Source organism: Mobula hypostoma, chromosome 2 (assembly GCF_963921235.1).
Source record: "Mobula hypostoma chromosome 2, sMobHyp1.1, whole genome shotgun sequence".
In the NCBI taxonomy this organism is placed as follows: Eukaryota; Metazoa; Chordata; class Chondrichthyes; order Myliobatiformes; family Myliobatidae; genus Mobula; species Mobula hypostoma.
In genome coordinates, this window is record NC_086098.1 from 67,722,256 (window position 1) to 67,747,995 (window position 25,740).

General features: G+C 44.1%; 1 protein-coding gene across 5 annotated transcripts in view; it reads right to left on the reverse strand.

Annotated features, from left to right (window-relative positions):
* Nucleotides 1-25,740, reverse strand: part of trappc12 (trafficking protein particle complex subunit 12) — a 173,879-nt gene that overhangs the window by 28,700 nt on the left and 119,439 nt on the right. For all 5 annotated transcript variants that reach the window (XM_063038380.1, XM_063038373.1, XM_063038389.1 and 2 more), the window contains one exon: nt 17,176-17,274. In XM_063038380.1, coding sequence (XP_062894450.1) covers nt 17,176-17,274 — 99 coding nt within the window. The remainder of the gene's footprint in view (nt 1-17,175; nt 17,275-25,740) is intronic.

Sequence of the window (25,740 nt, forward strand, 5' to 3'; positions counted from 1 at the left end):
TTCAAAGATCTAAATAGAGAGGATGTGGAGATGATGTTTTATATAGCGGGTGAGTCTAGTACCAGAAGACACAGCCTCAGAATAGCGAGCTGTTCACTTAAAAGAAACGAGAAGGAATTTCTTCAGAAGGTAGTGAATCTGTGGAATTCATCGACACAGATGGCTATGGAGGCCAAGTCATTGGGTCTATGTAATGCGGACATTAATAGGTTCTTGATGAGTCAGGGCATCAAAAGTATGGGGAGAAGGCAGGAGAATGGGGTTGAGGGATAATAAATCAGCCACAATGGAATGGTGGAGCAGACTCAGAAGGCTGAATAGCCTAATTCTGCTCCTATGTCTTATGGAGAACTATTTGGAAATTTCAGTGTTTGTTAATTCAGAATAAAAATACTGCTTCAAAAATGGTATCAAATGCTGGAAATGAGTTTTGCACAGCAGAGTTCAGCCAGTGTATTTATGTAGCTTGCCCAGCTGAGGTCTACAGGATGCTGACAAGAAGGGTGGGAACACAATTGACTCTCTAGCTGGTTAGTTTTTAACTGGCCCTACTGTGGCAGGAAAGGCATTTTCTGCTTATCAGTTCATGCAAAAATTTCACCTTAAGTCTTGCTGCAAGTAACATGAACAGCTTTATTTTCTGAGCTGCAGAATTCATATAATTAGTGAACAAAAATGAACAACTTTGTCCAAGTTCAGATGTGTATGGATGCTTTTAATTTGGAAGTATACAGTCGTGCCCAGTAATGGATCAATCCGGATTACTGTAACTAAACCTTACATTTTACATGTAGTTCTGAATGACAACATTGATATTTAAACCTCATCACCAGCAACAAATTTATTTATCAGAATATACAAATCCCTTCCTTAACATGTATACTTAAAAATATTAGACAACCAAGAAGAGTGATTAATGAACTTTTCATAATTATTTGACAAATACTATCATAATAAGTGTATAATTACTAAGACATATATTCAGCAACATAAGCTAAACTTTTACTCAATTTTGTGCCATAAGTCTTTGAAAACTTTCTTAATAATTCTATGGAATAAATAACAGGGAAATATTTGAGTATAGCAGGGAAATCAGGACGCTGCACAAATAATAGTTTGTCCCATATATATCAGTTTCACTATAATATTATGATAGGAGGCAGACTTCTAAATTTCAAAACTAGTATTTCCATACATTAACAATTTTCAGCTGTTTATCAGTTTCCTTATTCAAGATTCATTTGTTATCAAAGAATGTACAACTTATATCCTAAAGGGATTGGACAGGCTAGATGCAGGAAGATTGTTCCCGATGTTGGGGAAGTCCAGAACGAGGGGTCACAGTTTGAGGATAGAGGGGAAGCCTTTTAGGACCGAGATTAGGAAAAACTTCTTCACAGAGAGAATGGTGAATCTGTGGAATTCTCTGCCACAGGAAACTGTTGAGGACAGTTCATTGGCTATATTTAAGAGGGAGTTAGATATGGCCCTTGTGGCTACGGGGGTCAGGGGGTATGGAGGGAAGGCTGGGGCGGGGTTCTGAGTTGGATGATCAGCCATGATCATAATAAATGGCGGTGCAGGCTCGAAGGGCCGAATGGCCTACTCCTGCACCTATTTTCTATGTTTCTATATAAACTTGAGATTTGCTTGCTCACAGGTAGTCACAAAGCAAGAAACGCGAAAAAACCAATTAAAGAAAAAAAGACCAACACTCAATGTGCAAGAGAAAAAAGTAAAAATAAAAATCATGCAAACAATTGAAGTGAACATGTATTCCATTTAAAAGATTTGTACTTAAAAATACCTGGCAGGTTCACATTAAACAAATAAGGATAAAATTATCCATTGCAGAAAAGATTTACAAGGATGATACCCAGACTTGAAGGAATGAGTTATGGGCAGAGATTGGACAGACTAAGACTTTTTTCCTTGGCACACAGGAGACTGAGAGGTGATCATATAGAAGAATATGAAATCATGAGGGACATAGATTTAGTGAATGAACACAGTCCTTTCCTCAGCGCTGGGTATTTAGGAACTAGAGGACATGGGTTTAAGATGAGAGGGGAAAGATTCAATAGGAACTTGAGGGGCAAGTTTTTTTTTGCTTTTTCTTAAAAAAAAACAGAGGGTAACATATGGTGCCAGTGAAAGTGGTTGAGGCAGATATAATAACAACTTCTAAGAGAATTAGATAGGTACATGGATAAGAAAAATGCCAAAAATTGCCGAAAGAACGCAGCAGATCAGGCAGCATCTATGGAGGAAAATAAACAGTTGACATTTCAGATTAAGACCCTTCATCAGTACTGAGAAAAAATGCAGAAGCCAGAATAAAAGTGTGGGTGGGAGGAAGGGGAAACACAGAAACATAGAAAACCTAGAGCACAATACAGACCCTTCGGCCCACAAAGTTGTGCTGAACATTTCCTTACCTTAGAAATTACTAGGGTTACCCATAGCCCTCTATTTTTCTAAACTCCATGTACCTATCCAAAAGTCTCTTAAAAGACACTATCGTATCCGCCTCCACCAATGTTGCCAGCAGCCCATTCCATTGCACTCACCACTCTCTGCGTAAAAAACTTACCCCTGACATCTCCTCTGTACCTACTCCCCAGCACCTTAAACCTATATCCTCTTGTGGCAACCATTTCAGCCCTGGAAAAGGCTTCTGACTATCCACACAATCAATGCCTCTCATCATCTTATACACCTGTATCAGGTCACCTCTCATCCTCCATCGCTCCAAGGAGAAAAGGCTGAGTTGACTCAACCTGTTTTCATAAGGCATGCTCCCCAATCCAGGCAACATCCTTGTAAATCTCCTCTGCACCCTTTCTATGGTTTCCACATCCTTCCTGTAGTGAGGCGACCAGAACTGAGCACAGTACTCCAAGTGGGATCTGACCAGGGTCCTATATAGCAGCAACATTACCTCTCAGCTCCTAATTTCAATTCCATGATTGATGAAGGCCAATACACCGTACACCTTCTTAACCACAGAGTCAACCTGCACAGCTTCTTTGAGCGTCTTATGGACTCGGACCCCAAGATCCCTCTGATCCTCCACACTGCCAGGAGTCTTACCATTAATACTATATTCTGCCATCATATTTGACCTACCAAAATGAACCACCTCACACTTATCAGGGTTGAACTCCATCTGCCACTTCTCAAGCCCAGTTTTGCATCCTATCAATGTCCCGCTGTAATCTCTGACAGCCTTCCACACTATCCACAACACCTCCAACCTTTGTGTCATCAGAAGAACATGAGCTCGTGGGTAATAGGTGAATCCAGATGATGGGGGAAGAGGAGACGATATGAAAAGCTGGGAGGGGATAGGCAAAGACGCAGAAGTCCACAAAAGAGTGCATCTGATAGGAGAGGGCATTGGACTATAGAATAAAGGGAAGTTAATTGGGAATGATAGCGAGGAAGTAGTGGTGATAGGCATGTCATGAGGGTGGAGAAGGGATCAGAGTAATGAGACCAGAGTAATGAGATAAGGAAAACAAAATGGGGACGGGCAGAAAACAGTGAGGAGTGGTTTCTGAAAGTTAGAGAAATTTTTGCTGATGCCGGCAGGTGCAGACTACCAAGATAGAATATGAGGTATTGTCCTCTAATCTGCATTGAGCATCAACTTGGAAGAAGTGATGGCCTTACACATGTCACTGTGGGAATGGGAAGTACATTTCAAATGTACACACAAGGAATTCTGCAGATGCTGAAAATTCAAGCAACACACATCAAAGTTGCTGGTGAACGCAGCAGGCCAGGCAGCATCTCTAGGAAGAGGTACAGTCGACGTTTCAGGCCGAAGGGTCTCGGCCTGAAATGTCGACTGTACCTCTTTCTAGAGATGCTACCTGGCCTGCTGTGTTCATCAGCAACTTTGATGTGTGTTGCACGAGTACATTTCAAATAGCTGTTTATTAGGAGAACCTGGTGTTTTGGCAGACTGAGTGAAGGTGGTTGATGAAGCACATCCCAATCTGTGGCGGGTCTCACAATGTACAGGAGACTGCGCTGTCGGATCTCGCACATTACAGGAGACTGCACTGTGTTGGGTCTCACAACGTACAGGAGACTGCACTGTGTCGGATCTCACACAGTACAGGAGACTGCACTGTGCTGGGTCTCACAACGTACAGGAGACTGCACTGTCGGATCTCACACAGTACAGGAGACTGCACTGTGTTGGGTCTCACAACGTACAGGAGACTGCACTGTCGGATCTCATACAGTACAGGAGACTGCACTGTGTTGGGTCTCACAATATACAGGAGACTGCACTGTGTCGGATCTCACACAGTACAGGAGACTGCACCGTGTTGGGTCTCACAACGTACAGGAGACTGCACCGTGTTGGGTCTCACAACGTACAGGAGACTGCACCGTGTTGGGTCTCACAACGTACAGGAGACTGCACTGTCGGATCTCACACAGTACAGGAGACTGCACCGTGTTGGGTCTCACAACGTACAGGAGACTGCACTGTCAGATCTCACACAGTACAGGAGACTGCACTGTGTCGGGTCTCACAACGTACAGGAGACTGCACTGTGTCGGATCTCACAATGTACAGGAGACTGCACCGTGTCGGGTCTCACAATGTACAGGAGACTGCACTGTGTTGGGTCTCACAATATACAGGAGACTGCACTGTGTCGGATCTCACACAGTACAGGAGACTGCACCGTGTTGGGTCTCACAACGTACAGGAGACTGCACCGTGTTGGGTCTCACAACGTACAGGAGACTGCACCGTGTTGGGTCTCACAACGTACAGGAGACTGCACTGTCGGATCTCACACAGTACAGGAGACTGCACCGTGTTGGGTCTCACAACGTACAGGAGACTGCACTGTCAGATCTCACACAGTACAGGAGACTGCACTGTGTCGGGTCTCACAACGTACAGGAGACTGCACTGTGTCGGATCTCACAATGTACAGGAGACTGCACCGTGTCGGGTCTCACAATGTACAGGAGACTGCACTGTGTCGGGTCTCACAACGTACAGGAGACTGCACTGTGTCGGGTCTCACAACGTACAGGAGACTGCACTGTGTCGGGTCTCACAACGTACAGGAGACTGCACTGTGTCGGGTCTCACAACGTACAGGAGACTGCACTGTGTCGGGTCTCACAACGTACAGGAGACTGCACTGTATCGGGTCTCACAACGTACAGGAGACTGCACCAGTCGGATCTCACAACGTACAGGAGACTGCACTGTGTCGGGTCTCACAACGTACAGGAGACTGCACTGTGTCGGGTCTCACAACGTACAGGAGACTGCACTGTCGGATCTCACACAGTACAGGAGACTGCACTGTGTCGGGTCTCACAACGTACAGGAGACTGCACTGTGTCGGATCTCACAATGTACAGGAGACTGCACCAGTTGGATCTCACAATGTACAGGAGACGGCACTGTGTCAGGTCTCACAATGTACAGGAGACTGCACTGTGTCGGGTCTCACAATGTACAGGAGACTGCACCGTGTCGGGTCTCACAATGTACAGGAGACTGCACCATGTCGGATCTCACAATGTACAGGAGACTGCACCGTGTCGGGTCTCACAATGTACAGGAGACTGCACCATGTCGGATCTCACAATGTACAGGAGACGGCACTGTGTCAGGTCTCACAATGTACAGGAGACTGCACCGTGTCGGGTCTCACAATGTACAGGAGACTGCACCATGTCGGATCTCACAATATACAGGAGATTGCACCGTGTCGGGTCTCACAATGTACAGGAGACTGCACCAGTCGGATCTCACAATGTACAGAAGACTGCACCATGTCGGATCTCACAATGTACAGGAGACGGCACTGTGTCAGGTCTCACAATGTACAGGAGACTGCACTGTGTCGGGTCTCACAATGTACAGGAGACTGCACCGTGTCGGGTCTCACAATGTACAGGAGACTGCACCATGTCGGATCTCACAATGTACAGGAGACTGCACCGTGTCGGGTCTCACAATGTACAGGAGACTGCATCATGTCGGATCTCACAATGTACAGGAGACGGCACTGTGTCAGGTCTCACAATGTACAGGAGACTGCACCGTGTCGGGTCTCACAATGTACAGGAGACTGCACCATGTCGGATCTCACAATGTACAGGAGATTGCACCGTGTCGGGTCTCACAATGTACAGGAGACTGCACCAGTCGGATCTCACAATGTACAGAAGACTGCACCATGTCGGATCTCACAATGTACAGGAGATTGCACCGTGTCGGGTCTCACAATGTACAGGAGACTGCACCATGTCGGATCTCACAATGTACAGGAGACTGCACCGTGTCGGGTCTCACAATGTACAGGAGACTGCACCAGTCGGATCTCACAATGTACAGGAGACTGCACCAGTCGGATCTCACAATGTACAGGAGACGGCACTGTGTCAATTCTCTCCAACTTACACTAGGCTGCACTGGGAGCGCTGGATGCAGTAAAATTTATTGAATAAATAACACTGATGGATTCACAAGCGAAGCGCTTCCTCAGCTGGAAGGGCTGTTTAGGGCCCTGAATGGTGGTGAGGGCAGTGGTGTGTGGGCAGGATAGGGTTACGATAGAAAAGATTTTAAAGGTTATGAACCAAATAGGACAAGCTAGGAAGGGCATCTTGGTTGGCCAGGAGCAGTTGGGCCAAGAGACCCGTTTTCATGCCATATGACTCCATGACATGCAAGTCAGTTTGATATGTAAATTTTCCTTTGTGGGTCAGACACCCTGAGCCAATAGGCTGATCCTGGACTTATTTCCATCTGGCATAATTTACATATTATTATTTAATTATTTATGGTTTATATTGCTATATTTATACTCTATTCTTGGTTGGTGCAACTGTAATGAAACCCAATTTCCCTCAGGATCAGTAAAGTATGACTACGATTATGAAATGGCAGAAGCTGATGAAGCTTCAGTGGGGGGAATAACAAATGGGATTAATGCAAGAATAGTTTAAGCAGGAATCATTACCAAGCAGGAATATTTGGCAACCATTTCCACCACTTTTGTTTAAACCAAGTATTATTACCAAGACACAATAATCTTTTAGGTTAATTGCATATGCTATTCACCAATGTTTACCATTTCTTGTTATGTATTTGGACTGTAATTCTATCTTAGAGCTTTTTCCACTCTCTTTACCTAGTCCCAACTTCATATATTTTCCACTATTCTGTTCTGCAATCCGTTTTGTAGATTTGTTCTCCTCTTCCATGCTATCTTCTACGTGCTCCTGCCCCGATCTCATTACTATATTTCCATCTGGCATAGTTTGCATTTTGTTGTTTGATTGTTTGTGGTTTTTGTATTGCTATATTTATGCTCTATTCTCAGTTGGTGTGGCTGTAACGAAACCCAATTCCCCTCGGGATCAATGAAGTATATCTATCTATAAAACTCCACCCCCCCCACCCTGGCACTGCCAAACTTTTTTTATCAAGGACAGCAATCCCATCTCTATTCAGGTGCAATTCTTCCAGCCTTCTCGTCCTCCCCTGCGCCACCCACTCTGGCACACTACCCTCTCTCGTGTCACGCTCTTTGACACACTGTCTTTCACAACTCTCACTTCTTTTGAAAGCAGCTGAAAACACAAAAAATCTACAACAAATTAAGAACCAAGAAATAATGCAAGTACTGGGAACAACCGAATGAAATCTAATGCAACTTGTTCATAAAAATCGTAAATACAATCCAATCTCAGAAAAATGGCAATTAATGTGAGCTCTGCAAATGAATACGGTCCTTTATTATGCTTTGTCTGAGCATTACCTCACAAACTTAGTGCAGTTTGTTGCTTTGGACCAGTATTTTCCAGACTCAGTGAAAATTTACCATGCAAGTTGAAAAGGCACTGAAGCATACCCCACATTTCAGTATTTGCTCCATTGGTATAGCTCTGCAGGTCACACCTTTAAGTAAACATTCAGGCACTTTTTCAATACAGTGAGAGCTTTTGGTATGCTGGCCTTTATAAATCAGAGCATTGAGTATAGGAGTTGGGATGTAATGTTAAAATTGTACAAGGCCAGATTTGGAGTATTGTGTACAGTTCTGGTCACCGACTTATAGGAAAGATGTCAACAAAATAGAGAGAGTACAGAGAAGATTTACTAGAATGTTACCTGGGTTTCAGCACCTAAGTTACAGAGAAAGGCTGAACAAGTTGGGTCATTATTCCTTGGAGCGTAGAAGTTTGAGGGGGGACTTGATAGAGGTATTTAAAATTATGAGGGGGGATAGATAGAGTTGACGTGGATAGGCTTTTTCCATTAAGAGTACGGGAGATTCAAACAAGAGGACGTGAGTTGAGAGTTAGGGGGCAAAAGTTTAGGGGTAACACGAGGGGGAACTTCTTTACTCAGAGAATTGTAGCTGTGTGGAACAAGCTTCCAGGAGAAGTTGTAGAGGCAGGCTCGATATTGTCATTTAAAGTAAAATTGGATAGCTATATGGACAAGAAAGGAATGGAGGGTTATGGGCTGAGTGCAGGTCGGTGGGACTAGGTGAGAGTAAGCATTCGGCATGGACTAGAAGGGCTGAGATGGCCCGTTTCCATGCTGTAATTGCTATATGGTTATATGGATATGGAACTGACACTCAGACTACTATGATTAAACAATATACTCTTTTACCAACTACACAAAATTAGTGGGTAAAAGGGGTAGTGCAATCTGGTCCACAAGCAAATGATTAAACTACGTAATAAATTGTTCTCTGCGTAGTTATGAAGGTGAGCAATGCAGCAAAGTTTTGTTACAAAAATAGAGTCACTTGATTTACAGATTTTAGGTCCAATCTGTTGAAAAGTGAATTATTACTAATAAAAGAACCAAGCAAACTAGATAAGTGGATTAGGTGTAATTGACAGCTATGTCTCAGACCTGCAAGAAAGAATACAATCAATGATTGGCTCTAGGCCAGGTTGACAGATTATTCTGTGATTGGCAGTACCAATTATAGGCATTTATTGATGCTCCTCTGGCTATAGACCAATTTCATATGCAGGGAGTCTAACAAAGAAGTCAGTTGTGGATAAGTTACTGGAGGGGATTCTGAGGAACAGGATCTATCAAACAGAGACAAGTCTAATTAGATAAAGTCTAATTAGGGATAGCCAACATGCCTTTGCGCATGGGAAATCATATCTTGACAAATTTCTTGGAGTTTTTGAAGAGATAACCAAGACAACAAATGAAGGTAGGGCAGTGGACATTTTCTATGGACTTCATCAAAACCTTTGACAAGATTCTGCATGGCAGGCGAGTCTGAAATGTTAGATCACATGAGATCCAGAGAAGGATAGCGAATTGGATTGATATTGGCTGGATGGTAGGAAGTGGGAAACAATGGTCAAAGGTTGTTTGTCAGACTGGAAGCCTTTTACAAATGATCTGCCACAGGGTTGGTGCTGGGACTTCTGTTGTTCATTATTTACATGAGCAATTTGTACAAGGCAAGGTAGTAACTTTGTGGGTAATAAAATAGGTGGTATTGAAGACCGTAATGAGGGTTATCAAAAATGATAGGAGAGGATCTTGATCAGCTAGGTATGTGGGCTGAGGATTAGCAAACGGTTTCCAATTCAGTTAGGTATGAAGTGCTGCATTTTGGAAATTTAAATGAGGACAGGACCTCATACAGTGAACAGTTGGCCCCTGGTGAGCGTGGAACAGGGGAACCTAGGTACATACCTTGACCGCCAATATCTCCAGGCTGAGATTTTACGCACTGCTGCTGGACCTCCAGTCTTCCCTTTCTCCACCAATCTGCAACCCTGTGTCGCTCAGGCCACACCCACCCCGACTCCATCAGCTCTTGTGTCCTTGGAGCCTCCATCTTTTTCCCACCCCGCCTTCCCTGACACCCTGACCTTCCTCTCTCCTCTGACACCACCAGCTCGCTTCCTCCCTCTAGTCACAGCTCTCATCCATGGTAAATCACACTAAACAGTGGAGGAACACAGCATCTATGGAAAATATTAAACTGTTGACATTTTGGGCCGAGACCCTTCTTCGGGACTGACTTAAAAGAGCAACTTTTTCACACAGAGAGTGCTACATATATGGAATGAGCTGCCAGAGAAAGTCATCTAGGCATTTGTGATCAAAAGACATTTAGATAAGTACATAGACAGGAGGGATTAAGAGGATATGGGCCAAACACAGGCAAGTAGGACAGGTCTGCATGGATGAGTTGAACTGAAAGGTCCATTTCCATGTGGTATTACTCTATGACTCCAGTTGCTGGAAGAACACAAACACGAGGAATTCTGCAGATGCTGGAAATTCAAGCAACACACAGCAAAGTTGCTGGTGAACGCAGCAGGCCAGGTAGCATCTCTAGGAAGAGGTACACTGAACGTTTCGGGCCGAGGCCCTTCGTCAGGACTAACTGAAAGACGAGCTAGTAAGAGATTTGAAAGTGGGAGGGGGAGGGGGAGATCCAAAATGATAGGAGAAGACAGGAGGGGGAGGGATGGAGACAAGAGCTGGACAGTTGATTGGCAAAAGGGATATGAGAGGATCATGGAAACAACAGGAATTCTGCAGATGCTGGAAATTCAAGCAACACACATAAAAGTTGCTGGTGAACGCAGCAGGCCAGGCAGCATCTCTAGGAAGAGTTGCAGTCGACGTTTCAGGCCGAGACCCTTCGTCAGGACCTGGGTACGAGGGGGAGGTGGGGCACTAGCGGAAGTTTGAGAAGTCAATGTTCATGCCATCAGGTTGGAGGTCACCCAGACGGAATATAAGGTGTTGTTACTCCAACCTGAGTGTGGCTTCATCTTTACAGTAGTATAATGCCCCACCTCCCCCTTGTACCCCATCCATTATTTATTTATATACACACATTCTTGTTCTCTCTCTCCTTTTTCTCCCTCTGTCCCTCTCACCATACCCCTTGCCCATCCTCTGGGTTTCCCCCCCCCCCTTTTCTTTCTCCCTGGGCCTCCTGTCCCATGATCCTTTCACTTCCCTTTTGCCAATCACCTGACCAGCTCTTGGCGCCATCCCTCCCCCTCCTGTCTTCTCCTATCATTTTGGATCTCCCCCTCCCCCTCCCATCTTCAAATCTCTTACTAGTTCTTCTTTCAGTTAGTCCTGACGAAGGGTCTCGGCCCGAAACGTTGACTGTATCTCTTCCTAGAGATGCTGCCTGGCCTGCTGCATTTATCAGCAACTTTGATGTGTGTTTGTGGAAGAACTCGGTGGGTCAGGCAGCATTTATGAAATGGAAAGTCAATTTTCAGGTCAAGTTCAATCATCTGGAATGCAACAGCAGAGGAGAAATAGTCAGAGCAAATAGAGGAGCGGGAGGGTGGAGCAAAAGTCAGTGATGAAGGTCTTAAAGTGCACCCACATCATAATCACTAGAGATTCTGCAGATACTGTAAATATTGTGGAACATGCACAGAGTGGTGGTGGAGCTCAATAGGTCAGGCAGCATCTATGAAGAGGAATAAACAGTTGATGTTTCAGGTCGAAACCTTTTATCAGGTGCAGACATAAGAAGTTCTTCAAATGAGAGGGGGTCTCGCAGAAATCATTTACCACAGAGGGGAGCAATTTGAGATGGTCCGCATAAGTACTGTGGCTGGATATTATGCAGCAAATGGCTTATCATCTGACATTTTAAACCCTTTCAACCATGTACAATATATTAGAAGCATGATAGGATACTTTCTACTTTCCCAGAACACTGTAGCTCTAACAACACTCGAGAAGCTCGATACATCCAGTACAAATGAGCCCAACTGTCTCGTAATCCCACTCACTATCCTACAGATTTATGCCCTCATCAAGCGTTGCACCTTGGGAGCAATGTGGTTTACCTACAAAATGTTCTGTAGTTACTCACTTCCAGTCCTCCAACAGAATGTATCAAACTCATAATCTGTACTATTATGAAAGCTATGAGCAGCAAGCACAAGGGCATACTACACAACTAAAGAGTTCATACATCACTAGTCATTCAATGCTGCATTTACATCTTAAAATCCCCCACCCAGCAGCACGGTGGGAGTGCCGTCATCAAATGCACTGCAGAGTTCAAGGAAGTGTCTCACCAACTCTTTATCAAGGGGAAATGGGGATAAGCCCAAAATGCTGATGTTGCCAATTACACACACATCCCAAATTAATAAAACAGGTTTTCACATAACAACCATTTTAACTTTTATTCCACTGCTATTTTAGCCTTAATATTATATTACTAATTTTTTAAAAAAGATACAAACAGACAAAGAGAGAAGAGTTAAGCGGAAGAAATGAAAACAACAAATGAGACTTAGTCAGCGTGAAGTTGAAGAGATGAGGTCACACTAGCATTTGAGCATTTGGTCACTATTAGTGTGGGATTGCAGCTGCAGTAATTTTCCACCTGACAGCATGTAACATTGTTGTGTTTTCCCCCTACTATTACCAATACCAGAAAGATGGGAAATTTGTGTATCAAGGAGAGTATTATACAAGTCTAAACTCTGATAATTATGGAGTAGATGGCTAAGGTGATTATGGAACAGACAAAGTTCTAAGTAGTTTAAAGTAAATGTATTATCAAAGTACACACAGGTCACCATTTACAATGAGATTTGTTTTCTTGGGGGCATATATAGTAAAGCCAAGAAGCACAACAGAATCAATGAAAGACCCCACCCAACAGGATGGATAAACAATCAATGTGCAAAAGACAACAATCTGTGCAAATGCAAAAGAAAAAAAAGCAATAAATATCAAGAACATGTAATGAAGAGTCCTTGAAAGTGAGTCCACAGATTGTGGGAACAGTTCAGTGATGGGCCATTGAAATTGAATGAAGTTATCCCTCTGGTGCAAGAGCCTGATGGTTGAGAGGTAATAATTGTTCCTAAATCTGATGGTATGGGTCCTGAGGCTCCTGTAGTTTCTTTCTGATGGCAGCAGCTAGGAGAGAGCATGACCTTTGTGGCAAATCCTTGATGATAGATGCTGCCTTCTTGCGACAGCACTTTGTGTAGATGTGCTTAATGATAAGGAGGATTTTACCCGTAATGGAGTGGACCATATCTATTACTTAGTATCCACTGCAGGAATGTGAACATATCAAAACAAGTACATGTATGGAAAAGCAAACACGAGGAAAACTGCAGATGCTGGAATTTCAAGCAACACACATAAAAGTTGCCGGTGAATGCAGTTGGCCAGGCAGCATCTCCAGGAAGAGGTACAGTTGATGTTTCGGCAGACACCCTTCGTCAGGACTAACTGAAAGAAGAGCTAGTAAGAGATTTGAAAGTGGGAGGGGGAGGGGGAGATCCGAAATGATAGGAGAAGACAGGAGGGGGAGGGATGGAGCCAAGAGCTGGACAGTTGATTGGCAAAAGGGATATGAGAGGATCATGGGACAGGAGGCCCAGGGAGAAAGAAAAGGGGGAGGGGGGAAACCCAGAGGACGGGCAAGGGGTATAGTGAGAGGGACAGAGGGAGGAAAAGGAGAGAGAGAGAAAAAGAATATGAGCATATAAATAAATAACGGATGGGGGACGAGGGGGAGGCGGGGCATTAGCGGAAGTTTGAGAAGTCAATCTTTGTGCCATCAGGCTGGAGGCTACCCAGACGGAATACCTAAGATGCTGTTCCTCCAACCTGAGTGTGGTCCCATTTTTATATCAGAGGAGGCCGTAGATAGACATATCAGAATGGGAATGGGATATGGAATTAAAATGTGTGGCCACTGGGAGATCCTGCTTTCCCTGGCGGACAGAGTGTAGGTGTTCAGCGAAATGCTCTATGTTCCAAACCTATTCTGGTATCTGTCTCCCACTTTTTCTTTGCTACATCGACGACTGCATTGGCGCTGCTTCCTGCACGCATGCTGAGCTCGTTGACTTCATTAACTTTGCCTCCAACTTTCATCCTGCCCTCAAGTTTACTCGGTCCATTTCCGACACCTCCCTCCCCTATCTTTATCTTTCTGTCTCTATCTCTGGAGACAGCTTATCTACTGATGTCTACTATAAGCCTACTGATTCTCACAGCTATCTGGACTATTCCTCTTCTCACCCTGTCTCTTGCAAAAATGCCATCCCCTTCTCGCAATTCCTCCGTCTTCACCGCATCTGCTCTCAGGATGAGGCTTTTCATTCCAGGACGAAGGAGTTGTCCTCCTTTTTTAAAGAAAGGGGCTTCCCTTCCTCCACCATCAACTCTGCTCTCAAACGCATCTCCCCCATTTCACGCACATCGGCTCTCACTCCATCCTCCCGCCACCCCACTAGGAATAGGGTTCCCCTTGTCCTCACCTACCACCCCAACAGCCTCCAGGTCCAACATATAATTCTCCCTAACTTCCGCCACCTCCAACGGGATCTCACCACCAAGCACATCTTTCCCTCTTCCCCCCTCTGCTTTCCGCAGGGATCGCTCCCTGCGCAACTCCCTTGTCCATTCGTCCCTCCCATCCCTCCCCACCGATCTCCCTCCTGGCACTTATCCTTGTAAGTGGAACAAGTGCTACACATGCCCTTACACTTCCTCCCTTACCACCATTCAGGGCCCCAGACAGTCCTTCCAGGTGAGGCGACACTTCACCTGTGAGTCAGCTGGGGTGATATACTGCGTCTGGTGCTCCCGTTGTGGCCTTCTATATATATTGGCAAGACCCGACACAGACTGGGAGACCATTTCGCTGAACACCTACGCTCTGTCCGCCAGAGAAAGCCGGATCTCCCATTGGCCACACATTTTAATTCCACATCCCATTCCCATTCTGATATGTCTATCCACAGCCTCCTCTACTGTAAAGATGAAGCCACACTCAAGTTGGAGGAACGACAACACCTTATATTCCGTCTGGATAGCCTCCAACCTGATGGCATGAACATTGACTTTTCTAACTTCCGCTAAGGCCCCACCTCCCCCTCATACCCCATCGTTATTTATTTATTTATTTATATACACATATTCTTTTTCTCTCTTTCCTTTTTGTCCCTCTGTCCCTCTCACTATACCCCCTTGCCCATCCTCTGGGTTTTCCCCCTCCCCTTTTTCTTTCTCCTTTGACCTCCTGTCCCATGATCCTCTCATATCCCTTTTGCCAATCACCTGTCCAGCACTTGGCTCCCCCTTTCAAATCTCTTACTAGCTCTTCTTTCAGTTAGTCCTGACGAAGGGTCTCAGCCCAAAACGTTGACTGTACCTCTTCTTAGAGATGCTGCCTGGCCTGCAGTGTTCACCAGCAACTTATATGTGTGTTGCATGTATGGAAAAGTGGGGGTTAGTAAGTTTGCTGATGACACGAAGGTTGGGGGTGTTTGGATAGTCTGGAGGGTTGTCAGAGGTTACAGTGGGAAATCAATAGGATGCAGAACTAGGCTGAGAAGTGGCAGATGGACTTCAACCCAGGTAAGTGTGAAGTGGTTCATTTTGGCAGGTCCAATTTGAAGACAGAATATAATATTAATGGTAAGACTCTTGGCAGTGTGGAGGATTTGAGAGATCTTGGGGTCTGTGTCCCACTCAAAGCTGCAGTTTGACAGTGTTGTTAAGAAATCATATGGTGTGTTGGGATTGAGTTCAAGAGCTGTGAAGTAATGTTACAGTTATATAAGACCTCGGTCAGACCCCGCTTGGAGTACTGTGTGCAGTTCTGATCACCTCACTACAGGAAGGATGTGGATACTATAGAGAGAGTGCAGAGGAGATTTACAAAGATATTACCTGGATTGGAAGGCATACCTTATGAGAATAAGTTGAGTGAACTTGGCCTTTTTCCCTTGGAGTGATGGTGACCTGATAGAGGTCTACAAGATAATGAGGGGCATTGATCGTGTGGATAGCCAGAGGCTTTTTCCCTAGCGCTGAAATAGCTAACTTGACAGGGTATAGTTTTAAGGTGCTTGGAAATGGGTACCGAGGGGATGTCAGGGGCAAGTTTTTCCATACAGAGAGTGGTGGGTGTGTGGAATGCACTGTGGGTGGCAGTGGTGGAAACGGACACCAAAGGGTCTTTTAAGAGCCTCTTAGATGGGTACATAGAGCTTAGAAAAATAGAGGGCTATGCACTAGTGAAATTCTAGGCAAGTTCTAGCATAGGTTATATGGTCAGCACAACATTGTGGGCTGATGGGCCTGTAATGGGCTGTAGATCTCTATGTTCTATGAGTCACTTACAACCAGGTGATTGGCTATAACATCAAAGCTACAGCTGGAAACTTTACAAAGTTGTCTCAGAAAAGAATCAATAGTAATAACTCTGCAGAGTAAAAATTGCAGAAGGGGTTCTAAGTCTGACTCGGAGAGGAGCTCACACCTTGAAACTGAGTGGGTAAATATCTGAAAAGTCTTAATCAGTGTTGGAAGCTGCAAAGCTAACTAAAAGAGTTGTGTAACTAAAAGTTTTTTTTTCTGGTACATAGTGAATCATTAGGTTGTTTGAACTGATCATGATTAATAAAGAAATACAGCTAATAGGAAAACTCATTGGTTTGTCATGTGCTGCATCTAATCTGATTAACAGTACTGTCCCAAAGTCTTAAGCACATATATATAGCTGGGGTGCCAAAGCCTTTTGTACAGTACTGTATTTGTCCACTTGGAGCACAGAGTGAGGTTGTAAATCTGGTGGGAGCAAAAAATGTTGGGAATAGCAAGGTGGTGCACAGTGGGAGGGGTGAGGGGCAGGTGGCAGAGGAGGAGTGCCAGAGGTGGGGGGGGGGGGTTGCACAGGTGCAGACACACCCAACCCTGAGACACCAGGCAAAGTCATTTGATTCCAAACAACTGATTCATTGATCATTACAGAATGTCTCTCTGGTGCTTCCCGCCCCCCCCCCCTCTCTTTCCCTTTTCCCAATCATGATTCCCCTCTCACTGTCCTCTTCCCACTATCAGTCCACAATCACAAAATGTGTTTTTCTTTTGTTATGTACATGTGTCTAAGACTTTTGCACAGTTCTGTAGTTGGCAACATAGGATTCATTCTCATTGCATTGTTTGAAAACATGAAAACCATGATTTTTGACCCTCCAAGTCAATACTACATAAGTTCAGCCAATACATCGTAAAATTCATTAAATTAGGGTCAAATGATAATGTGTAAAGGGTAAGACATTGAACGAAATACATTTGAGTTATCATAGTGATCATACCTGCAAAAGAAGCCTTCCTATCCCACTTAAAAGCTGTGGTTCTTGTTCTGGTTGGTACTGAATGACTGAATGATACATGTCAACTGCAAGCACATAGTCCTAGGAAGAAGTGAGAGAGGAGTAAATAGCTAGCTCATTTCAGCAAACTCAATTTTTTTTCGTTTTTTCTATTTGCAGCTTGTCGGTCTTACGTGCAGTTTTTCATTGATTTTATTGTGTTTCTTTGTATTTACTGAGAATACCAGCAAGAAAATGAATCTTAGGATAGTATATAGTGACATACATGTACTTTGATAATAAATTTATTTTGAATTTTTAGGTTGTGACCTAAAATGTCAATCATGCCTTTGCCTCCACAGATGTTGTTTGACCTGCTGAGGTCCTCCAGTATATTTTTCTTGCTACAAACTGCGGCAGCTGCAGTCTCTCATGTTATGACTCATTGCACATAACACCCAAAGTGACTGCAGATACTCAGTACTCAGGTTATAGCATGGCAGCTGGCCAAATGAATACGATACAGAATCACGTCAGGCAGCAGTGTTAGCTTCAAGAGCTACCCCACCGATTCCAAGCAACTTCAGTTTCACAGGGGCTCCTTACTAGAACAATAGGTAAAATGTTACCTTACTGTTGAGGGAAAGCATCACCTCTGGAGGACCAATGTCAGCAAGTAAATGAAAAACAAATTGTCATTACTGTGAATTCAGAATAAAAAGAGAAAATGCTGGACAGAATCTAAGAAAAAGAGGAACAGAATTACTGTTTAAAGATTCCATCAGTACTGAGAAAGTGGGAAAATAAGTTTGTTTCAAGTTACAAAATGAGTAGGGTAGGAATAAAGATGGAATTATACAGGATAAAAAGGGGCTTTTCAACAACATGTCCATGCCAATTATTTTGCCCAAATACACTAATCCTATTTGCCCACATTGGGTCTATTTACTTCACCTATTCAAATACACGTTTCATTGTACCTGATTCCGCTAGCAGCTATCAATGCCTGTGCAAACAATCTTCTTAAATGTACATAAATCCTATCCCTTACTGGTCATGTTTCTTAGCTTGTTTTCCCAGTCCACCTTCGGCAACTCCACCATCAGACACAAAACTGGTTTTGGTACTGTGGTTTTCACCCTCAAACTGTATTTTGAATTCTATCATATTGTGGTTACTACATCTTAGGGGATGTTTAACCACAGGATCTCTTATTAATCCTTATTACTTATGACCTACTTTAAAATAGCCATGTTCCTTGGGAGTTCTGTACAATCTACTCTAAGAACCAATCTTTAACTTGTTCCATGAATTCTATAATATCCTCACCACTTTTGTTTGTCCAATCAATAGGAAAGGAAAGGTACGTTGCATCCAGAGTTTCTCCGGTTAGCGGATGATTTCCCTCCACGCCTTCGTGACGTAGTGGGGAACCGCGTACGAGGCAAGTTACAGCAGTGGTTTGCTATTACCTTCTGCCGGGTGAGTTTCCAAAGAGATCACCAGCTCGTAACCCAGCACGGATGGAAAGCTGGATTCGAACTTGGGACCTTTCGTCCCAAAGTCTGACACTGATGCCACTACGCCACCAGCCGGGTCTGTAGATTAAAATCTCCCATGCAAGTTGCAGTTCCTTTCAAACATGCCCTAGATATTTCTCCATTTATGTCCCAATTTATCAAGAGGTCATATTTTAGGGTTCTATCTACTTTGCCCAACCACATCTTTATTACACCACTATCTTGATTTCAAGTCAAACCATGTTTGCACTACTATCTACTGTCCATATATCATACTCGACAATGCACTGATACTTTCTTTGATTGATAACACCTTCCCACTTCCTTTCCGTTAATGACACTTTTGATCTGCAGAAAGTTAATGGAGCTGAAGTTGTTCAATACAAAAATAAATTCATCTTGGTGAATGAGCAGAGGAGAACTGATTGGGCCTTTTAAAAGGAGGAAGCAGACAGTCTTCAGACCATCCTGGTCTGGAATGAAGCTGTCGAGGGATTTAATAAACATACACCAAAGTTGCTGGTGAACGCAGCAGGCCAAGCAGCATTTATAGGAAGAGGCGCAGTCGACGTTTCAGGCTGAGACCCTTCGTCAGGACTAACTGAAGGAAGAGTGAGTAAGGGATTTGAAAGTTGGAGGGGGAGGGGGAGATGCAAAATGATAGGAGAAGACAGGAGGGGGAGGGATAGAGCCGAGAGCTGGACAGGTGATAGGCAAAAGGGGATACGAGAGGATCATGGGACAGGAGGTCCGGGAAGAAAGACGGGCGGGGGGTGACCCAGAGGATGGGCAAGAGGTATATTCAGAGGGACAGAGGGAGAAAAAGGAGAGTGAGAGAAAGAATGTGTGCATAAAAATGAGTAACAGATGGGGTACGAGGGGGAGGTGGGGCCTTAGCGGAAGTTAGAGAAGTCGATGTTCATGCCATCAGGTTGGAGGCTACCCAGACGGAATATAAGGTGTTTTGAGGGATTTAATATCCAGGCTTTAGATGGTTGTGGCCTGGAAACTGTTGAAGAGGTGGAGGGCCTTAGGGCTGTCATGTCTTTAAAGAGGAAGGAACTGGACAAAAGAAAAAACATGAGTTACAGTTGGAGGAAATAATCTCAGTGGGACAAGAATGAATCTGCCCAGCAAAAAAAAAATGTTTGTGGATCTTGAGGAAGAGGTAGAAGTGAGCTGAGAAAAATTGTATGACTATAAGGCTGGAGGAACTTGGAGGATCACCTGTGTAAATGAGCTCAATGACTGTCTGGCAATGACTGTCTGGCTCAATGACTGTGATAGTGGAGGAGTCCTGATCCAAAGGACAGTAGAGAAAAGTCTAAAGCTGATGCTGGGCCACTGCAGAAGACCACAATCATCAGACCACAACAGTTCATCCCTTTAAAAAAAAAATCAGGTCTCATAACATTATCAGGGTTGACTTTAGAGTGTGCTCTGCTGTAAATAAGGGGGTAGTTTATACTGTCTATGGGGACATAGTCCTAAGGGGGTGTTGAGATGATCAATATCAAGCAGTCAGGTTTCATGTTCAGTAGCAGCTCTAACCTGCATTTCACAGAACAACACACAAAGTGCTGGAGGAACTTAGCAGGCCAGGCAGCACCTATGGAAAAAAGTACAGTCTAATTTTCTGGCCAAGACCCTTTCCGGCCCCAAACGTCGACTGTACTTTTTTTCCCATAGATGTTGCCTGGCCTGCTGAGGTCCTCCAGCATTTTGTGTGTGTTGCTTGGATTTCCAGCATCTGCAGATTTTCTCTTGTTTGTGGTTTCACAGGTCAACACTGTCCTTTTGTATGTTCCCAATCTTACTGCTCTTATTAACTTATTAATATGATGGGGTCTCTAAATATTGCAATCACATGGGCAACTCTTATCTAGTTCTAAAAGAGATAACCCTTTTATCCTTTCTATTTCTCCATGTTCTCTGCAACTTAAAACTTGAAACAACTTAAAGCTAAGATGCTAGACCTCCAGGGTAGTAACTTCTGGACTGCTACCCGTTCCATGCGCCAGTGAGGATAGAAACAAGATGATTTGGCAGATAAATGCATGGCTGAGAAGCTGGTGCAGGAGGAAGGGCTTCAGGTTATTAGGATCTCTTCTGGGGGCGGTATGACCTGTACAAAGTGGGGGGGGGGGGGTTCCACCTGAACCTGAATGGGACCAATATTCTCACGGGTAAGTTTGTTGGAGCTGTTGGGGAAGGTTTAAGCTAATTTGGCAGGAGAGATGGAAACCAGAGTGAAGGGACTCAGGATAAGATGGATGGTAACAAAGCAAAGACAGCATGCAGTCAGAATATCAGGAAGGTCAGACTGATGATAGGACAAAATTGTAGCCAGCAGGGTGAGTATCAGTGCATTAGGGATACAGAATCAAAAAGGGTAGCAAATACATTACTTGAAGTGTTATATCTCAATGCACAAAGTACAAGAAATAAGGTGGATGCACTTTTACAGATTGTTCGGTATGAGGTTGTGGCCGTCACTGAATCGTGGCTGTAGGATGGTTGTAGTTGGGAGCTGAATGTTCCAGGTTACATGTTATATCAGAGGGATAGGAAGGTAGGCAGAGGGGGTGGTGTGGCTCTACTGGTAAAGAATGGCATCAAATCAGTAGAAAGATGTGACATAGGATTGCAAGATGTTGAATCCTTGTGGGTTGAGTCAAGAAACTGCAAGCGTAAAAGCACTCTGATGGCAGTTATATACAGGCCTCCAAAGAGTAACTGGGATGTGGACTATAGAATACAATGGGAAATAGAAAAAGCATGTCAAAAGGGCAATGTTATGATAGTTATGGGAGATTTTAACATGCAAGTAGATTGGGAAAATCAGGTTGGTAATGGATCTCGAGAGAGGGAGTTTGTTGAATGCCTACAAGATGGCTTGTAGAGCAGCTTGTTGTTGAGCCTACTAGCAGATCAGCTATTCTGGATTGGGTGTTATGTAATGAACCAGAGGCGATTAGAGAGCTTAAGGTAAAGGAACCCTTTGAAGACAGTGATCACTATATGATTGAGTTTAACTTGGAATTTGATAGGGAGAAAGTGAAGTCTGATGTAGCAGTATTTCAGTGGAGTAAAGGAAATTACAGTGGTATCAGAGGAGTTGGCCAAAGTAAATTGGAAGGAGATGCTGGCAGAGATGACAACAGAGCAGTAATTGCTTCAATTTCTGGGAAAAATGAGGAAGGTTCAGGATAGGTGTATTCCAAAAACAAAGAAGGGGCTGAGAAGAGCAAGAAGGGGGCATGAGAAGGCCTTGGTGAGTAGGGTAAAGGAAAACCCCAAGGCATTCTTCAATTATGTGAAGAGAAAAAGGATGACAGGAGTGAAGGTAGGACCGATTAGAGATAAAGGTGGGAAGATGTGTCTGGAAGCTGTGGAAGTGAGCAAAGTCCTCAATGAACACTTCCCTTCGGTATTCACCAATAAGAGGAAACTTGATGATGGTGAGGACAATATGACTGAGGTTGATGTTCTGGATCATGTTGATATTAAGGAAGAGGTGGTGTTGGAGTTCTTAAAATACATTAGGACGGACAAGTCCCCGGGGCCTGACGGAATATTCCCCAGGCTGCTCCACGAGGCGAGGGAAGAGATTGCTGAGCCTCTGGCTAGGATCTTTATTTCCTCGTTGTCCATGGGAATAGTACTGGAGGACTGGAGGGAGGCGAATGTTGTCCCCTTGTTCAAAAAAGATAGTAGGGATAGTCCGGGTAATTATAGACCAGTGAGCCTTACGTCTGTGGTGGGAAAGCTGTTGGAAAAGATTCTTAGAGATAGGATCTATGGGCATTTCGAGAATCATGGTCTGATCAGGGACAGTCAGCATGGCTTTGTGAAGGGCAGATCGTGTCTAACAAGCCTGATAGAGTTCTTTGAGGAGGTGACCAGGCATATAGATGAGGGTAGTGCAGTGGATGTGATCTATATGGATTTTAGTAAGGCATTTGACAAGTCCACACAGCAGGCTTATTCAGAAAGTCAGAAGGCATGGGATCCAGGGAAGTTTGGCCAGGTGGATTCAGAATTGGCTAGCCTGCAGAAGGCAGAGGGTCATGGTGGAAGGAGTACATTCAGATTGGAGGGTTGTGACTCGTGGCGTCCCACAAGGATCTGTTCTGGGACCTCTACTTTTCGTGATTTTTATTAACGACCTGGATGTGGGGATAGACGGGTGGGTTGGCAAGTTTGCAGATGACATAAAGGTTGGTGGTGTTGCAGATAGTGTAGAGGATTGTCGAAGATTGCAGAGAGACATTGGTAGGATGTAAAAGTGGGCTGAGAAGTGGCAGATGGAGTTCAACCCGGAGAAATGTGAGGTGGTACACTTTGGAAAGACAAACTCGAAGGCAGAGTACAAAGTAAATGGCAGGATATTTGGTAGTGTGGAGGAGCAGAGGGATCTGGGTATATGTCCACAGATCCCTGAAAGTTGCCTCACAGGTAGATAGGGTAGTTAAGAAAGCTTATGGGGTGTTAGCTTTCATAAGTCGAGGAATAGAGTTTAAGAGTGGCGATGTAATGATGCAGCTCTATAAAACTCTGGTTAGGCCACACTTGGAGTACTGTGTCCAGTTCTGGTCGTCTCACTATAGGAAGGATGTGGAAGCATTGGAAAGGGTACAGAGGAGATTTACCAGGATGCTGCCTGGTTTAGAGCATATGCATTATGATCAGAGATTAAGGGACCTAGGGCTTTACTTTTTGGAGAGGGGGAGGATGAGAGGAGACATGATAGAGGTGTACAAGATAATAAGAGGAATAGATAGTGTGGATCACCAGCGGCTCTTCCCCAGGGCACCACTGCTCAATACAAGAGGACATGGCTTTAAGGTAAGGGGTGGGAAGTTCAAGGGGGATATTAGAGGAAGGTTTTTTACTCAGAGAGTGGTTGGTGCGTGGAATGCACTGCCTGAGTCAGTGGTGAAGGCAGATACACTCGTAAAGTTTAAGAGACTACTAGACAGGTATATGAAGGAATTTAAGGTGGGGGGTTATATGGGAGGCAGGGTTTGAGGGTCGGTACAACTTTGTGGGCCAAAGGGCCTGTAATGTGCTGTACTATTCTATGTTCTATGTTCTAAATAAATACTCAAATAGTAAAACAGTAAAACTGTGGCTGACAAGGGAAGTCAAAGCTAATGTAAAGACAAAAGAGAGGACACACAACAAAGCAAAAATTACTGGGAAGAAAGAGGATTGGGAAGCTTTTAAAAACCTACAGAAAGCAACTAAAAGAATCATTAAGAGGGAAAAGATGAAATATAATAGCAAGCTAGCAAACAGTATCAAGATGGATAGAAAAAGCCTTTTCAAATATATGAAAAATAAAAGAGAGGAGGGGGAGGATGTAGAACTGCTAGAAAATGAGGTTGGAGAAATAATAACTGGGGACAAGAAGATGGCAGACGAACTAAGAGTACAGTGCTTTGCATCAGTCTTCACTGTAGAAGACACTAAAAGTGTGCCAGGTTTCAAAGGGTGTGAGGGAAAAGAAGTGAGTGCAGTTACTATTATGAGGGAGAAGACGCTCAAAAAGCTGAAAGACCTAAACATACATAAGTCACCCGGACCAGACGAGCTGCACCCTGGGGTTCTGAAAGAGATAGCAGTAGAGATTGTGGAGCCATTAGCAATGATCCTTCAAGAAACATCGGACTCTGGCATGGTTCTGGAGGACTGGAAAATTGTAAATATCACTCCACTCTTAAAGAAAGGAGGGAGGCAGCAGAAAGGAAATTATAGACCGGTTAGCCTGACCTCAGTAGCTGGGAAGACGTTGGAGTGAACTGTTAAGGATGAAGTTATGGAGTACTTGGTGACACAGACACAATATGACGAAGTCACCATGGCTTCCTTAAGGGAAAATCTTGCCTGACTAACTTGTTGGAATTCTTAAAGAGATAACAAGTGGGATAGATAAAGGGGATGCAGACGACGTTGTATATTTGGATTTTCAGAAGGCCTTTGACAAGGTGCCACACATAAGGCTGCTTACTAAGTTAAGAGCTCATTGTATTACAGGAAAGTTACTAGCATGGTTACAGCATTGGCTGATTGGTAAGAGGCAGTGAGTGGGAATAAAAGGATCCTTTTCTGGTTGGCTGCCAGTAACTGGTAGTGTTCCACACGACTTGGTCTTGGGACCGCTTCTTTTTATGCTGTATATCAATGACTTAGTTGCTGGAATAGATGGCTTTGTTGCAAAGTTTGCAGATGATATGAAGATTGGTGAAGGGGCAGGTAGTGTTGAGGAAACAGGTAGGCTGCAGAAGGACTTAGACAGATTAGGAGAATGGGCAAGGAAGTGGCAAATGAAATACAATGTTGGAAAATGTATGATCATGCACTTTGGTAGAAGTAATCAATGTGCAAATTATTTTCTAAAATTCAAAAATCTGAGATGCAAAGGGACTTGGGAGTCCTTGTGCAGAACACCCAAAAGGTTAACTTGCAGGTTGAGTCAGTGGTGAAGAAGGCAAATGCAACGTTAGCATTCATTTCAGAGGTAGAATAGAAGAGCAGGGATGTGATGCTGAGGCTTTATAAGGCACTGTTCAGGCCTCAACTTGAGTATTGTGAACAGTTTTGAGCTCCTTATTGAAGAAAAGATGTGCTGGCATTGGAGAGAGCTCAGAAGAGGTTCACAAGGATGATTCCAGGAATGAAAGCCCTGTCATATGATGAACGTTTGATAGTTCTGGGCCTGTACTCATGGCTTTTAAAGAATGAGGGGGGAATTTAATTGAAACCTTTGGAATGTTGAAATGCCTAGACAAGTAGATGTGGAAAGGATGTTTCCCATGGTGGGGGAGTCTAGGACAAGATGGCACAGCCTAAGGATAGAGGGGTGTTCATTTAAAACAGAGATGTGGAGAAATTTCTTTAGCCAGAGGGTGGTGGAATTTTGGAACTTGTTACCACAGGCAGCTGTGGAGGCCAGATCGTTGTATGTATTTAAGGTGGAGATTGATAGATTCTTGTTTGGCCATGGCATCAAAGGTTACAGGGAGAAGGCTGAGAAATGGAGCTG